At 42.9% G+C, this 16,356-nt stretch overlaps 1 protein-coding gene across 2 annotated transcripts in view; it reads right to left on the reverse strand.

Annotated features, from left to right (window-relative positions):
* Positions 1 to 6,311: 6,311 nt before the first annotated feature.
* The window catches only part of TMOD2 (tropomodulin 2), a 33,613-nt gene continuing 23,568 nt past the window's right edge, over positions 6,312 to 16,356 (reverse strand). For both annotated transcript variants that reach the window (XM_027732138.2, XM_027732137.2), the window contains exons 5-10: positions 16,089 to 16,175; positions 13,305 to 13,435; positions 12,592 to 12,699; positions 12,173 to 12,316; positions 11,704 to 11,848; positions 6,312 to 9,783 (exon numbers count right to left, since the gene is read on the reverse strand). In XM_027732138.2, the coding sequence (XP_027587939.1) occupies positions 9,749 to 9,783; positions 11,704 to 11,848; positions 12,173 to 12,316; positions 12,592 to 12,699; positions 13,305 to 13,435; positions 16,089 to 16,175 (650 nt within the window). In that variant the 3' untranslated portion in view covers positions 6,312 to 9,748. The remainder of the gene's footprint in view (positions 9,784 to 11,703; positions 11,849 to 12,172; positions 12,317 to 12,591; positions 12,700 to 13,304; positions 13,436 to 16,088; positions 16,176 to 16,356) is intronic.

The raw sequence follows: 16,356 nt of genomic DNA on the forward strand, positions 1-16,356 counted from the left end.
CTGTTTGGCAAAATGCAGTCAACTATGATTTATTAATGATTTGAAGACGGTCCAGAAATTGAAATGTCACTTGTACCAGTCGAAGGGTGAGTGCAGGTGATAGCCAGCCCTTCTAAAGCAGGTAATAACAAAGACTTGTTTTAAAGTGTAAAGTTGACATTGCAGGGGATGTTCTGAACATCAGTATCCTGAGGGGTAGTCATTAATGCCCAGTTTAGAGAAATATATAAAGACACATCACCCCAGCAATATTTATGTGCTTAAGGTATTCCTCAGTTTTGCAAAAGTAGTGCATTTATAATGAGGCCCACACATTCAGCCCAGATCTCCTCCTGCCTCCCTTCCCTCTTCAGTTAGCCATAAGTAACTTGTTTGTCATCCTGTGACTTCTCTGTTACTGGAGGCAAACCTGCTGTACCCTGTGCCCCTGGCAGAGCAGCCACCAGAACTGACCTACCCAAAGCCATGGTGGGAGAGAGGGGAGCTGTGCTGTGCAGGGCACTCCACTGAATGGCAGCACTTGTTTCAGAGCTTGATTTCTTATCCTGCTGCTTGTAAAACTTGCTGAGGGAAACGTCGTTTGCCTTTGCAGTAAATTGTTGTTAACTAATAGTAGGTGACTGTGGTGTTTCCAGCACAGTGCCTGCATTTTCTCTGTTAAAACCCAGTTAAATAAACCCTGTTTTGTGACAATGAGCAGACAAGGATGAGCAGTAATTTGCTGCTTGCTTGGGCTGTCCTTCACAGTGTAGGAATACTGTTCGTGTTCTGTGCTGCAGATAAGAGAGGATTTCCAAATATAGCCCAGCCTAACAGCCCTGCTTATTCTGAACTCCACCAGGTAGACACAGTCTGCTTAGGCACCATCAGCACACTGACAGTGCTAGGCATGGTCTGAGGGAAAGCAGTTGAAAAGTGCTTGCTGACTCCACTGGTGATGAGGTTAAACTCTGGCTGTCAGTGCCAGATCCATTGGAGCTGGTGTGAGTTTTATGCTGTGTGAACCCTTGTGGTATCTAAATTCTTTTGGAGGTAAATCTCTCCTTAAGTTCAGGGCAGCTTTATTCAGGGGAGGAGATTCAAAGGGTCACCCAGCGGGCTGATTAGCTTGGCATGGGTTTAAACATTTTCAAGTAAATTAGCCTGCTGAGATTTCTTTGTTAAGTTCCAAGCAGAACAAATGATTGGGCTCAATGTGAACATCCGGAAAACGATGCAGAAGGTTGGTGCCAATGCTTTTTTAGTATCTCTGGCAGACCTTGTGTGCCAAACTGCATATGTGTCCAGAGGTAAACTTAATCACCAGCTCTGAGCTGATTCCCTCCACCCAGCTGAGCTGACCGAGACCTCAGGCTTTTCACTTCCTCTGTAGCAGGTGGATTTTACATTCAGCACATGGAAAATATCTGCATATGTCACACCTAATTCATTCCTGTCATTGCATCACTTACTCTCTGGAACACAGTTCTAGTGTCAACATTTTTCTTTTATTCTATATGATGCAAGGACTTGGCCTGATTAAATTATAGGCTGGGTCGTGGCATGCAATTTAAGGATATTAGATACACAAGAGGCCAAACTAGGTGACTCCACAGTCCCTGTCATGGAAAAATGAGACCCAGTGGAATTATTACAAAGCACTAAGCAGTTTCAGAGCAGCAGTAACTCATGGGCAAAGCTGTGACCTGTCCCACCAGGTGATCAAACACCCACATGGCCTTTGTGAGGGCTTATATGGCACTGGTATGAGTGGCATAGCTGGATGCTCCAATCACTGTGTGCACCAGTGGAAAAACAATAAGCAAAACCTTTTGCAAGTGTCCTCTTGAACACCTAGATCTCCTTGGATATTCTTGCAGTGATCCATTCTGACTCCAAGGTATCAAGACAGCCTAGTGAGTCCTTCACTGACCAGCCAGAGTCCCCAGGGATTGCTGCCACTCAGCACTGGCTGTGTGCAGGTTTGAGTCCCTGCTGACTCCTCAGCATGCAGGATCCTGCTGCATCTCCTTGGAAATAGTTTTCCATTGTACAAATACTAAAAGTAACTTGTTATGACTTCTTCATTTAATCATGGAGTCAGTTTGAAAGCTTCAAAAGAGCAAAGGGAAATCATATTTTTAATTGGATTTTCTCACTGGTACAGGAATAGAATAGGAAATAACTAGAAGGTATTAAGTACAGATGTCTCATTTTAATGAAAAATGTATACCAAGTGAAAGCAAATGCATTTTTATTTAAATGTCATCACATATTTTTGTTTAAACCTTCAGTCTTTCTCATCATGGAAATGATCTTTCAAACCCCATGAATCTCTAGTGCTGGAAGGGACTCCAGCTCTTGGCAGGTGGCATAACCACTTATGTCCCTGCTGGCTGGGTTTGTCACAGCTGCTGAGCACTTCTGTCCACTTATGACAATCAAACTTCCATTTCCCTTCTGTCAGGCACTCTAGTTTTTATCCACAAATGCATATGAGATCAGTACTCTGCAAAAAAGGGGGCAACTTAAATGTGAGGTAGCCAGGTCCAGCTTCAGTAAAAGTGCTCTTGACTTTATTCCAGGCTCAGAAGAGATGCCATAAACTTCCCTTTGGTGCATTGAAGATGTCACAGCAGTTAACCTGGATCAACCAGCACATTTGGAGTGTAAAGGCAGAGGGAGCTTAACTGCAGCTTTAATCAGCAGCCACAGATCAATTGGTTCTGCAGAACAAAATTTTAAGGAGATTCTTTTGAGGGACTATCCTTATTTTCTAGTGAGCTTGACACATTCGATGACACCTTTCTTCCCCCCACCCCCAAGCAGCCTAAACACATGCAGGAAAAAATGAAGGAATGGAAGAGTGACTGTGCTGCCTGGTGCTGCCGCCGGCGGCAGGGAGGGGGGAGCCTCCAAGCAGCTCCTGTTCCTGAATGCAGTGTAATGTGAACTGTTATAATGACAAGAAAACACATTAAATCTCTAAGCAACTGAGTTAATGTGGGTGATGAACACCAGTGTGTGCAGTGTGCCAGCATTGCTGAGCACAAACTAACCAAGAATGCCAACGCCCCAGTTCACCAGACACTCGTACACAGTGACCTCCTTCTCCACCATCACCATCTGAAAGCTTTTCAAGCTAATTTAGATAGATGATGCGTATATAATTTTTCAGAATTAGTGCAAGATTCTCAGGGCTGGGGAGTTCTTTATGTATAGTGTTCACCACCATAGATTGAGAATCTAGGCAACTTTTAGGTGACCTGCATCCGTGGTGGCAGCTGGGAAATAAACAACTTCACAACTATGAAATGTTGCTTCCAGATTCTCTTCAATATATTGTCAATGCAGTAATCATCTGAAAAGATTGAGTCTGAAACAACACATGCAATTGCTTTATCTGAGTGCCTTGTTTTCTCCTCCCTTGCCCACTGAATGAGTCTACCTAATGTCAGGCTCAATAAAGTCAGGCAGCTGGCTATAAGAAACAAACAGTCCCTCATTAAGAGAGGCCCCTTGTGCTGCTTTTGTTTGTGCTCTTCTGCTTTACGGGAATGGACAAGAAAAGCATGAATATTTAAAGCACTTTCCTGTGGCTGGGAACCAGCTGAACACAATTCTGCTGGTTTTTCCACCCCTCTTCTCTTCCTCAAAAAGGAAGCCTCAAAGGCCATTAACAATTCTGCTCCATTCAGACAGATGTACATTTGCTATAGCTGAAACAGATCGTTGGTTTTAATGTGCAAATACTGTCCTCTATTAAAATAGCTAAAAAGTTGATTTGAGAGCTGCCCAGTTTTGTGGTTTCTGTCCAACAGCCTCATACCCAGCCGAGTCCTTGCCCTGTGGTTCCTCTCCCCAGCAGTCCTTGCTCTCCAGAGCTGCATTTGCATGCCAGCCTGCTGCAGGTTTGGCAGCAGCTTGTGTTGGGCAGAGAGCACAGGGCTCCTGGCTGTGACTAGAGAGACACACAAGCCAACAGAGCAGAGCTACTGCAATGGTTCAGTCAGCTTGCGCTCATTCTTTGATCTTGTATTAAAACTCCCCGTGTCACTCAAAATTGAGATTTTACTTTTGGGTAGATGCACAAGTGAGGGAGCTTCTGCGTGGCAGCAGCAGGAGATGGATGGGCAAGGGGTAAATGCAGTTGGTGCAGTTCAGGCTGTCACTCCATATCACATTCATGGGGAGACTGACCTGGCATTCCTTGCACAATATGAAGCACCTGGGGTTTGCACTGCTGTCACTCAGGCTTGGGAGAGGATTGAACAGATAGGAATAGGAAAGATATGAAGATGGAAGCTCAGAGACTTAGAATAGTATATAACTCTTTGTAAGTTCGTAGATTTTCAACTGTTTGCACACGAAATTTTCATTCTGAAAAAAAGTGAATGCAAGGGAAGAAGCTGATTCCTAAAATAAAGTTTCAGAGTGATAAGGTGGGATACAGTATCTGTATTCTTTGGCATATATTGCATTCATAGTCAAAATCCCAAGGGACTTGAACACGACCCCTGTAATGAAAGGGATGTAGGACCCAAAATCGGTCTTTTTGTAAGAATTATGTAGAAGTAAAGCTGTATCTTGGAGATAGGAAATGGAGTGTGTGACCTCATAAGCTTCTCTGCAGCTGTATTCTCTGATTCCCTTATGACTGAGGATCTGGGAATTGTGCTGCATAGTTCCCATGAGCACTCCCTCTGATGTTAGGCTCTGCAAATCCCAGCAGAACCACATACTGGGACACAGATACCTCCTCTTCTTTCAATATGAGATTTCCTCATTTTCTTGGAAGAGTCTCAACCATTTATTGACATGGATGAGAGGAAAAGAAAGATATTGTGAGATTTCAGATTTAAAGTATTGACATAAGTAAAGTCTTAAAATGGGTAACGGAGGTATTTTGTTCATTTGTGGGTTAACTGTGAACTTCTCTGGGGTTGTGGAGAGCAAATTGTCTGTCGGGAGATGTTCTGACATTTCCTTTTCAATTATTCTTATGCATGTGTGGTTATGTGTATTTTGCAGCATCTTTGAACATGTAACATAGATTCTTAGGACCATCTAATTCAGGTCATGCCTTCAGGCACTCCACAGTGCACTTGAGTCCTTGAAGCTTTAGAGCTGTGCATACTGTGGAAGAAATTGGTGTAAATTCTTGGTGTCAAATTCTAATGAGGTGCCATATGGAAAACTGCTGAGACACTGTGTGGAAAACAGAGGGCAGGAAGTACAAAAAATCTCTCTACCTGATGCTCACAGAAAGCCCACTTTGCAGGCTTTCCAAGTAGAAGCTAGCTGAGGAGGGGTAATTGGATATAATGCTTCTGCTATGTTTTGGATCCTGGTCAGACAATAGTGGTTTTTATGCTTGCAACTGCACACAGTTAAACTGGATTCTAAATTTTGCAAAACAGTGAAATCTCTATCTTCCCTGAGTTAGTGATGAAGAAAACATGAAATCTAGTCTTTGGAGCCCCAGTGGCAGCATATTTTTATAAATTGCACTCATTTTATACTTCAAAAAAGACAGCAGCCTGCAGAGATCTGTTACTGTGCTGGCATGCAATTTCAAAATACATGCAGACTCATGTCCAGCTTTTCATCCACCAGTACTCCCAGGTCCTTCCTCTGCAGGACTGTGCCCTTGGCCTTGTGCAACCTCATGAGGTTCACAGGACCCTAGTTCTCCAGCTTGTCCAGGTCCCTCTGGAAGGCATCCTGTTCCTCAGGTGTGTCAACCACATCACTCAGCTTGGTGTCATGTGCAAACCAGCTGGGAGTGAAGCTGTGCTGGCTGTCTCAAATCACCAACCTGTTCTCCTTGTGCCTCAGTACAACTTCTAGGAAGATCTGTTCCATGATCTTCCTGGGCACTGAGGTGAGGCTGGCAGGTCAGTCGTTCCCAGGGTCCTCCCTTCTACCCTTTTTTAAAAGTAAGTTTCCCATTTTTGTCACCAGGGATTTCACCTGATAACTTTTCAAATTTCATGGAGAGTGGCTTGGCAACTACATCAGCCAATTCCCTCAGGACTCTGGGATGCATCTCACCAGGCCCCATAGACTGACTTTTGTAAACCTGGGAGCTTCTGTTAAACCTGTGAGGAGTATCCAGGTTTCTCTGCTCCCAGTCTTGGTTCTGAGCACACAGTCATTGTTCACAAAGCTCCAGCATGTAATGTGGGGGAAGAGAAGGTGAAACCTAGCAGGTAATCCAGATGAGTGAAAGCTGCAAGAGCCACAGTGGAGAAAGCTGCTTAATCTGATGTCACAGCATCAAGGGAGGCTTGATTCAAGGCACAAACCCATGAGAAACTGCAAAAGCCAAATCCTTTATGAAGATTTATTTAGAAAAACCACGATGCTGGGGAGTCACTGTTACATAGCGTGATAATTCTCTTCCTCTTGAGTAATATGCACCACACTGTGCGCATGCAATTGCTTTTGTTCCAGATAACATCTTCGTCTATACATGTACATACAGTCCTCAGTGCACACTACACTTCACATGTATGTTAGGACACGCACAAAGTTGAGCTTTTCCATGAAAAAACTGTATAAAAAATACAAACCAAACTGAAGCAGTCAACACGAGAAGCAATGTGCAAAAATAGTCAAAGTTACTCCTGAATGTTTGCTTAAAAAAAAAGGACTCTTCTGTCCCTGTTCCCCATTCAGCATTGACAATGCCAGATGTTGCCTGAAAGTAGGATATGAAATAACTAGTCACATCCTGCCCCCCTTCATGTTAGTTGCAGAGATTTTTAACCAGCTAAATAATCCTATATTAGTATTAAAATCTGCCTTCAGGCATCACCGTCATGTGCTGTTGTTTCATTGAACAGATCTTTATATTGTTGCAATGTTTGACTGGTGATGCTCAAGGCCGATGACAACCGAGCCCTTGTGTGGAGCACACAGAAGAGGCAGGACAAAGATGTCCCTGGTCACTGAGGCCCCTGGCAGGGGCTGGCAGCAGCTGCCTGGAGAAAATGGCCAGGGATTAGGAGTTCTCTTCATGCAGGCTGGAAGGAGTCTGACCTCCCAGGTCCCCTGCCATGGCATGCACAGCTCCAGGCCCTGTCTGCGAGCACGTGGTGGGGCTGCTGGTTGAGATGATCCTCTCAGAGTGCCTGAGGAATCCTCCCTTCAGAGGAAACATGGTGAAGGGATGGAGAGCCTGCAGGGCTTTCCCCAGCCAGGTGCCTTGGTCCATGATGGAAAACTGTAGCTGACATGGATGGAGCCACCTGGCTCTGTGACCACTCGTGTGGCTCTGGGCAAAGCTATACAAGGTGACATGCTGCAGACACCATGAAGCAGTCAGACCAATCCACCTTTGCAAAACTGCTGCATGCAAATACCAACACTTTAAATGGCAATTAAGACTAGAAATGGATTGCACTTGTTTCCCTTAAACACGTACCACCCTTAAAAAAAAGTAACCATTAAAAAGAAATCTTAAAAAAAGTGATTGATAGTTGGGATTCCCCTGGTTGGATCAAAGGAAAAGAAGAAGAAATTAGAGGCAGTATGATTCCTATCACTGAAGTTTGTCAGTAACATAATCTTTAGGTTTTGTGGATAAGGATTCTTCCTACCCATCAAACTCGATGCTGCAAAAGCCCAGTATTCCCCTGGTAAGCCAAGTGGGTATCAAGGACTTTACAGAAACTCATGCAGAGTTATTACTATATTACAGAACTTGTAATTTTTTTTAATGGGATATCAAATTTTTTCACAGCCAATCCTGCATGGATCCAGGGAAAATCTCAGCATGACTCCCCCATGTGTTATGTTTTCTACTTGCAAAGCAAAGATTTCAGTTTATTCTGAGGAAGTGAAGCAGTGGAGGAAATTGTAGAGACTGGGAGCTCTCAGGGAAGTAAACTGTGGCTACTGCACTTTACATCCCAGGTCAGCAGACCACTTTAGCAAACTATTTTAAGTAGGATTTACATCAGTGTTATTTACTTCAAACCCCAGTATGAAGACCAGTATCCAACAGAAAGAGTGTTGCCTTGGGCCTACTCATTTCCATTATAAAAGGCACAGAGAGAGGGTTCATCCTGTTAGCTTGCACCCCAGCTCTGGTCATGAAAACATCGCTCAGGGAAGTGTGTCAAACATTTACCAACTGCTCCTGGGGCTCCCTGGGTTTCTAATCCCTGGATGCCCAGCTGCACAGCCTCCCACAGCTCTCCCCCCTGGGTCAGGAGAAGCTGCAGTGACTGTGACCTCCAGCGTTGTCCCAAGGAAGCAGTGCTTCATCCCTGCTCTCAGAGGAGAGGCCAGTGTGTCCCAGGCAATGGCACCAGCCCCAGGTGCATTTCTGCCCCTTTCTGGAAGCCTTGGTATGTGTGACACACCTGAACTGAGTGTCCCTTAGCTCTTACAGCATGCACACATGTAACCAAAATGAACCTCTGGATGTCAGTCAACTGTTGGCAGTGATAAAACAGTGGCAGAGAATAGTTTTAGACTGTAAAATACACAAAATGAAACACCGGACTGAATTCTCACTAAAATTTCAACGCCGCTGAGCACTGGGTTAGCTGCTGCTTCATGAGTGTTATCCACTGGGTTAGGATTATGTCCAGCATCTGAGTTAAGGCCCTGATTTAGCAAAGCATTTGTGCATATGCTTAAATCTGCCCTTATTCAGATAAGCACTGACACAAAAACCCTTGTGCCTTGTGATATAGGGACAGACCTCAACTGCAGCCTATAAATGTAGCTGTCAAAACTACTCCTTTAATGCTTTTTCCTGGTAGCACAGTGGCTCTCCTGGATTAAATATTTAATTAATCTTTATCTAAAAGGTCCTGAGAACAGTTCTATAATACTAACAAATGTACATAAATACCAGAACTAAAAAAAGTCAAACTCATGGCTCAAAGCAAAACAAATATTGCTCAGAATACTTGTTTAGGTTAAGATTAGCTGTAAACTGTGCATTCTAGTAGCAAACAAAAACTTGTTGGCCTAGAAAAAAACTCAAAACATTCAATTGGCAGCACTAATATTACTTTACAATGTGGAGTAAGGATAAAAAACATCAGAGTAACGTTGCAAAATGATCCACCTAACCTAAGCTCATGTAAACAAGTACGCTTTGACAATGCTTGTACGTCTAGGCGTGATCCTGCACTTGGACCTGGACGGGTGGAGACCCAACAAGGGAGATGGGTGCTGTTCCAGTGTGGTTCCAGCTGGCCAGATCCCACTGCAGGAGGAGGATCAAGGGTGTGAACCTGCAAACCTGTACTGGCATTACTAGTTCTACTCCTGGGAGCAGCTCATGGCAGGATTCAGTTCAGCAGGACTATACACATAAGTCAGGATTATTCACAAACATAAGGCATTGCAGAACTTGGCCCTAAAATTTCTATTTTCAGCAGAGAATCCCTTATCCATACACAAGGTCATATTTTAACATATCAAAAAGTGTCTAAAATAAGGGTCAGAGTCACTATAAGTTATGCTGAGCAACACAGTTAAGTTGCTGCATATTGGCTTCAGATATTGCAAACCATTTTGTTTTCATTAAAATCAAACCAACTATGAACCTTTGTCATAAGAATTAAATTAACCGTGAAAATTGAAAATGAACAGGCTCTGTTTTCAAGGTTAGAAGGAGACATCAACAGAAATGAGCAACTCCCACAGTAATGGTTTTCCAGTGCCTTCCCTTCGGACCAGTGAGCACTCTGAGACTGCAGTTGGTGGTGGCCTCCACTCTTGGCTTGTGTCCTCCACGACGTGGCTACTGCCGCTCTCCTTCCACACGCTTTTTACGAACTGGACCAGGAAAACAAGAAAAAACCAACCATTATTGCCTTCCTGAGAGTCTAAGGACTTCCCTCACAGACACACTCCCTTCCCAGTAACATGCACAAGAAGGAAGGAGCTTCTAAGAAATACTCAGCAGGATTATGTCCATAAATACCATAATTAATAGATCTTAATGTCCAACAAAACAATTGTACCTAAGCTGCATTTTCTATATCACAAGACTGTAGAGTTTCACCAAGTGTTCATATCAAGCTTTAGGCATCGAAAATTAATAACTTTTGTAATTGCACAGTGTGTACTACAGGTAAGCAATAATCATATCCTTTTAGAAAATAATCTGAAGTACTCTTATGTACTGATATCAGCAAATATTGGCAACAGGGAAAATATCATATTGGACCTTAATTATCTATTTAAACTTCACATGATCTGATTGCATCAATGATCTGGGAGTAAGTTAGTTAATTTACTATGGAGTTTCACTGGAAACCACATAGGCTGAAGTTGCCATTTAGCAAATCAGAGTGGGAAGCTTTGTGTTATGGGCAGGATTATTCTGACAAGCAGTCCCATGTGATTTTTTACAGCACTTAGGATACATTACACCTGGAATAGAGCAGGTCTAGTTGAGCAGTATTTGCTACTCCGTACTCTAATAAAATCTACTGAGTGTTTTCTGACTTGGCCAGATAAGATGAGTGAGGTTCTTCTGTTTGTGTGGTACAAAATTTAGTGTCAATTCAAACTCTCCTGTCCTGTTTCTGATATCAAATGGCTGAAGTACAGAACAAAGCAGGAAAACTGGATGAATCTCCACTAAAGAAAGTCAATAACAACAACATATTACTACAAATGTCCCATTACTTTACTATCAGGAGTTTTATTTTATAGTGCTTTCTTGGCAAACAGACTGCATTATTTCAAAGCCTGCAGTGTAACATCAGTGTCTGCTTTCAGTGTTTTGTTGCTTCATCTATTTTATTTTATTGAATTCTTTAAGGAATTCTGTCCTACAGAATCTTGAACAAAGCCATACAATACAAACACAGGAAAATGAAGATTAGGACATAAGTCTAATGGCAACTGGTAAAATAGTGGGGGAAAAAGGGTCTTTCTCTATTTTTAGGTGGGATGTTTCTAATAGCATTCACTAAACAGTTTCAAGACCAATAGTATATAATTGGAATGCTTAGGTACTACTAAAAATTAAAACTGCAAAACCCCAAAAGTATGTGTGAAAGAAATAGGTTTTAGCTCAGCTGTTATTGTAGTTCCCACAAACAGAAACCCAAGCTGAAGCCTGCAAAGGCATCATGGTTTGACATCCCAGCTTGAAGTAGAATTGATTAAAAACACATAGTTTAATATTTTCCTTTTTTTCCCCCCTTCTTACTCTAAACTACATCCGCCTTGTCATCTCCTCACTCTGTGTACTGAGCACACAGGGCACAGCGTGTCATGCTCAGGCAGAACTTGCAAAGCTTTATTGTCTTTGGCTGTACTTGGTCACAGAGGCAGGACAGTCTGTTTTGTTCCCTTGGCTGGGCAGGCTTGGCCAGTCATGGACAGGGCAACAAAGCCAGGACTTCTGTGTCCACTGAACAAACAGGATGGGTTTGGCTCTTCACTTATGGGCCAGAACAGATGATAGAGCAGCTGGAAATCCAGCATGTTCCATGGAAAAGGCTGAAGTAACTCCTCTTCCCAGAAGGAGCAGGAGAAGGAGAATAGTGGCTCCTAATCAAGTAAGATCTTTGCTGTTGCCTATCTGGAGTCCCTGGGGCTGTGCATCCCCCCTCACACAGAGCAGCTTGAATGTTGCACAGTCAAAATTCAACCTTATGTACAGACAGGAAAAGTTGTGTCTGGGAAGGTCAGGGCTTGGCTCACACAAATAAATGATGAATAAATGTAGTAGCATCTTACCCAGATCATTGTTTTTAGTGATAGCTGCTGCTACCCTGGTTCTTGGACCTTGCTTTGTGAACTGGTATCCAAACTTGAGAATCCTTGAGTTCTCCTCCAGCATCTTGGCAATCTCCATCTCTACAGCTGTCCCGAGCTGCTGCCTCTGTTGGCAATGTGGTGAAATGTCCCCAAAAGAAAAGAAAATATTTGTTTCATGTGAGAGAGAAAGTGGTTGTATTTCATCACTGGGCTGCAAACTACAAAGAGAATCCCGTCCCTGGAGATTTTCCTCTGGGTTTTATATTTGGCTTTGGCTATTTTTATTTAGAAGTTTTCCACTGTTTGGTTGCACAGGCATGGGACACGAGCTGCAGAATAACTGAGCCACAGAGGCTGCCTTGACTTTGCCAGAGTCCCCTAGGAGAATCCTCTGGGAATTCATATAAAAGGGAGACAAAAGTGGACATCCTCAGTGGTCTCTCTTTACCTGGTTGTCAATTTTAATCTCTGTTAGGGATTCATTCTTTTTCAGTGCTTCAATCAGTGCCAAAATCCCTGTTCCAGTGATGAAGTTGGATTCTACATTCAGACTCTTCAGTGTTTTGTTCACTTTCAACATATCTGCAAATGCCTGAGGGGTCAAAAAGCAGGAGCATGAGATAACATCTGGAGAGTTTCAGGGAATAACAGGGAATTTGCAAAACATAGCTTAGTACCAACAAGAAATAAAACATAAATATGCTTAGAAGAACACAGAGGTAGATCAGAAGAGATTACACTTCCACTTTGCATAGTCACAGGGAAAATCTGCAAGAGAAAATGAAGAATGCATCCTAAAGCAGACACGGACCTACTCAAAATTTGTTGTGTTTTTTTTTTGTTTTTCCAAACAGTGTTTAAACTTACAATAGCTACAGGGTCATTGCTTCGAGTAGCTGCAAGGCTGAATGTCTTCACATGTGTGTTGCTTTCCAGAGCTTTTGCAAATTCTTTCAGTGTTGGAATAGGAATATTCTATAATAAGAAGATAAATCCAGTCATTAGAAAAGCCAGTCACATTGCTAGACACTGATTTTAATTATTATCAAACTGATTGCCGAATAACCACAGTCTACGCAATTTAAACACCCCTGATGCTTTTAAGAGTATTTCCAATTCACAAAGCCTCCTCTGCACACAGTGGCCCCTGGAGCCTCATGGTTGCCTGTGCTGGGCTGTGATGTCAGTGCTGCCTGTAACTGGGTCAGGCCAACACAAGCACATGACCATCTCTGAGCTACTTTCCTATTTTGCTGCTGGTTGTTCAGTCTCCACGTGCCAGCTCCTCCTTGATTTGCACGTGTAGGCTAATTGAATTTGGCCAGTGATGATTAATAGTGCCCATGAGATATCTTGCTTTACAATCTGCTAAAGAAAGGCAGCCAAAGGGAGTCACCCCCCTTGGGCTTTTAATTGGCATTTAATTCAATATCAGGAATTGATGACCTTGGAGCCTCTACAACAGTTCTTTCCACATCCCTTCACTAGGTGTCCTGCTTTTTCTGAGGATAAAGGCAAGGGCTTTGGAAATATTTGAATAAATCCTCCTATGATGACATAAATAAAACCACAGCATCTACCTTTATGTTGTTGAGATTGATTTCTGTAAGACTAGGATCATTTGCTTTTATCCTTTGTAAACTTGCTTCCACATTGGTTGGATTAGGTGGTTCCTCAAAGATGGGCTTGACCTTTTCACCTTTCACCACATCTGCAACACAAGATCTCATGAAATGTTGACCGAAGAACAGACACCATCAACAGCAGTCTGGCTTCTCAATTCCCATTTAGGTTTGTACTGCAGCATTAGCCCCATTATCCCTGCCATGCCCATTGCACCTTCTGTGGCCCCAGAACATGTCACTGGAGGCTGTGGTCACAGGCTGGGCAGTATCATCATGAGCAAATTCCTCCTTTATGTACACAAGTCCCTGTACAATTAATTTGAGCCAAAGCAGCTTTAAAGACTATTGCATAGGATGTAATATACTGCAAGGCCTGCTTTGTTCTTTGTCTAATATCTGTAACAAAAGGTGTGCTCAAAACTTGCCCATGACATTAGCAAGAAAACATCCCTGCACCTATGAATAGACTGTGCTAACATGAAGCAACATGGTCAGGAGGCCCCTCAGTTTCCTTCTCTCAGCTGATACTATCAGCCTTACTATAAATTCAATTAGCTCTTGTAAAGTTGCAACATCTGCACTTTCTAAATGATAAAACTATCAAAGCATGAAAAGCAAGTCCATCTGCCAGCACCAAGATTTATGAAATCTTTGAGTGTTCATGCTCACAGAACTCCGGTATTTAATGCTGGAAGCTATGAGCTATAAATGTTCCCAGAGATGCATAAAAATCATAGCTTAGAACACAATTAGTACTTCTAATTCCCACGCATGTAGTCATGGAGATTAATTTATAAACCTTGACCACCCAAGCCACCAGAGGCAAGAAAGGAATATGTTGCTGACCACAAGTATGTTTAAACCCTTGTATTTTATGCTGCAGACAGGGAGAGATTTTGAAGGCTTTTTTCAAGTCTCAGGGTACTATGCATTGCTGTTCAGTGCTATGGGTAAAGTTCATGCCATGTCACGGGCCAAAAAAACCCCACATCTTTTTTTAGAACTCATACTCTTAGTGGAGATGGTCATACAGAATCCTTGAGCTGCTCCCTTGGACACCAAACTTTATTTTTACTAGTCCCCTGAGAGACTTCACATATCCCCGAATAACACTCCAGCCTTCCTAGGGAGCAGGGAATTGAAAACTACAGGTAAAATTTAGAGAGAGAATTCACCTTGCATGCAAGGACAGAAAGGAAACAAAAAAAAAGCAAAGCATTTTTTGCACTTGTGGCAACACCCTTTCAAACTGGGAGCTGGGGAGAGACAAGCACCCTGTCCTCAGGTTAGACATCACAGTGTACTCATTCTAGAGTTAGTAGTAATTTTCATTTTCTACTTCTTGTTGTTTCCCACGAGTTTTTCTTGTTTCTTTAATCGTGGTGCTGTTTTGCCACATTGATGGGCAACTTTTGAGATGTCTCCCTCTTTTACTGCAGCATTTCACTTGGCTAAGGAAAGGTGTTGCTTTTGGACCAAGGAATACAGTGATGTGACGGTGGTTTTCTGGTTCTTAAGTCTGTGATTGGAGCATAGTTTAGCTGACTCACATAGCTGACTTTTTGACTCAGTACAACAAAAATATTCTGAAATCTATGAGGATTAGTAATGCATGCAGTTGCCTGTTATGAGATAGATGGCAGCTCACACAGGGCCCCACTGGGGAGGCTTGCAGAGCAGCCTAATCCTGAGAAAAATGAAATGACACAGTCTCCTGTCTACTTTCCCACCTCCCCTTTAGTAATGAAAGATAGAAATGAAAGTCCTTGGTAAAGACAGCTGCTGTTCTCACGGCCTTAGAAAAAGTAAGCATTTTTTTAGTACTGTTTCCCTAGAAAAGGACATTCCACAATTTTGTCTTAAAAAGCAAAGTTTAGCCCATTTGATATCCCAGAGCTCAGAGGTGACAAGTTCTGGATCAAGGTTTGGCAGCTCTCAAGAAAAACGTGGAATTCAGATGCACCCATTTCTCCCCCCATCCAGCCTCCTGTGGGGTTGTCGAGCTAAGATCTGGTTCACCACAGGTCTGTTTATTTAGTGCAAACATTTCTGGATTTGTTTTTCGTAACTGAAGCTGTCTCTGCTGGGGGATTTCCTGGATGATTATAGTTCCCATGTACCTGAGGAGCCTCAGAACAGGCATCGTTTAAACCCACGGCCACAGGGCTAAGGTGGAGGTGGGAGAACAGAGAGAGTAGTCGAGGCAGGAGCACATCCATGCAGCCTTTGCCTCCCTGTGAATGCAGCTTGAGGTGACCATGGTCACAGATGTGACTCTGACAGGGACTCATGCATTTGAGCCCAGTGGTTACAAGTCATTTTGCAGTTGTGTCAATGTAGGTTCTTGGGGCAAGATGGCCTGGACTGAGCTGTGGCCAACTCTTAGCTGCAGCTCCCTCTGTTTTCTGCCTGCTGCCTGAACTGAAGTGGAATGGAAATATATATGTCTTGGCCTCCTAAATACTCTCATCCTTTCAAGCACCTCTGCAGAGCTAGATACTGCTCTCTAGGAAAATAAAGCTCCTTAGGAATGATCTATTTGTATACTACTGTTGTCATGATAATGGACTTTAAGATTGTATTTACTTTTAAAAAGTTACCTCTCCTGATTAATTAGATCAATTAAGGTTAGGCCCAATTATATTACACTAAATTAGACCAACTGACCAGGCCCATAGGTGTAGAAGTCCCTAAAGATGACACGCAGCCCACAAGAGAAAAATCTGCTTGCTTGCTTACTTCTCACGGTTCCTTTTCCATCTTTACTGCGGGCTCCTGCTTCATTAAATTTTGGGTTGTTGACCATGTTGTGCACTCCAAGAACAGCTGAAATGTGTAAATACCAGAGGCAGGACACAATGTTAATGGCAGAAACACAGACTTCAGAAAAATATCTGTAGTTTAGTTCCCCAAACAAAATCCCCTTTATAAAATATTGAGTCACGCCTGCTTGTAGGGAGAGTCTTTAGGGGTTTAAACTCTGGCGATGCAGACATTCTCAATATAG

The sequence above is a fragment of the Pipra filicauda genome, unplaced genomic scaffold, assembly GCF_003945595.2.
Source record: "Pipra filicauda isolate LSUMZ 115617 unplaced genomic scaffold, ASM394559v2 scaffold7_size6619720_pilon, whole genome shotgun sequence".
In the NCBI taxonomy this organism is placed as follows: Eukaryota; Metazoa; Chordata; class Aves; order Passeriformes; family Pipridae; genus Pipra; species Pipra filicauda.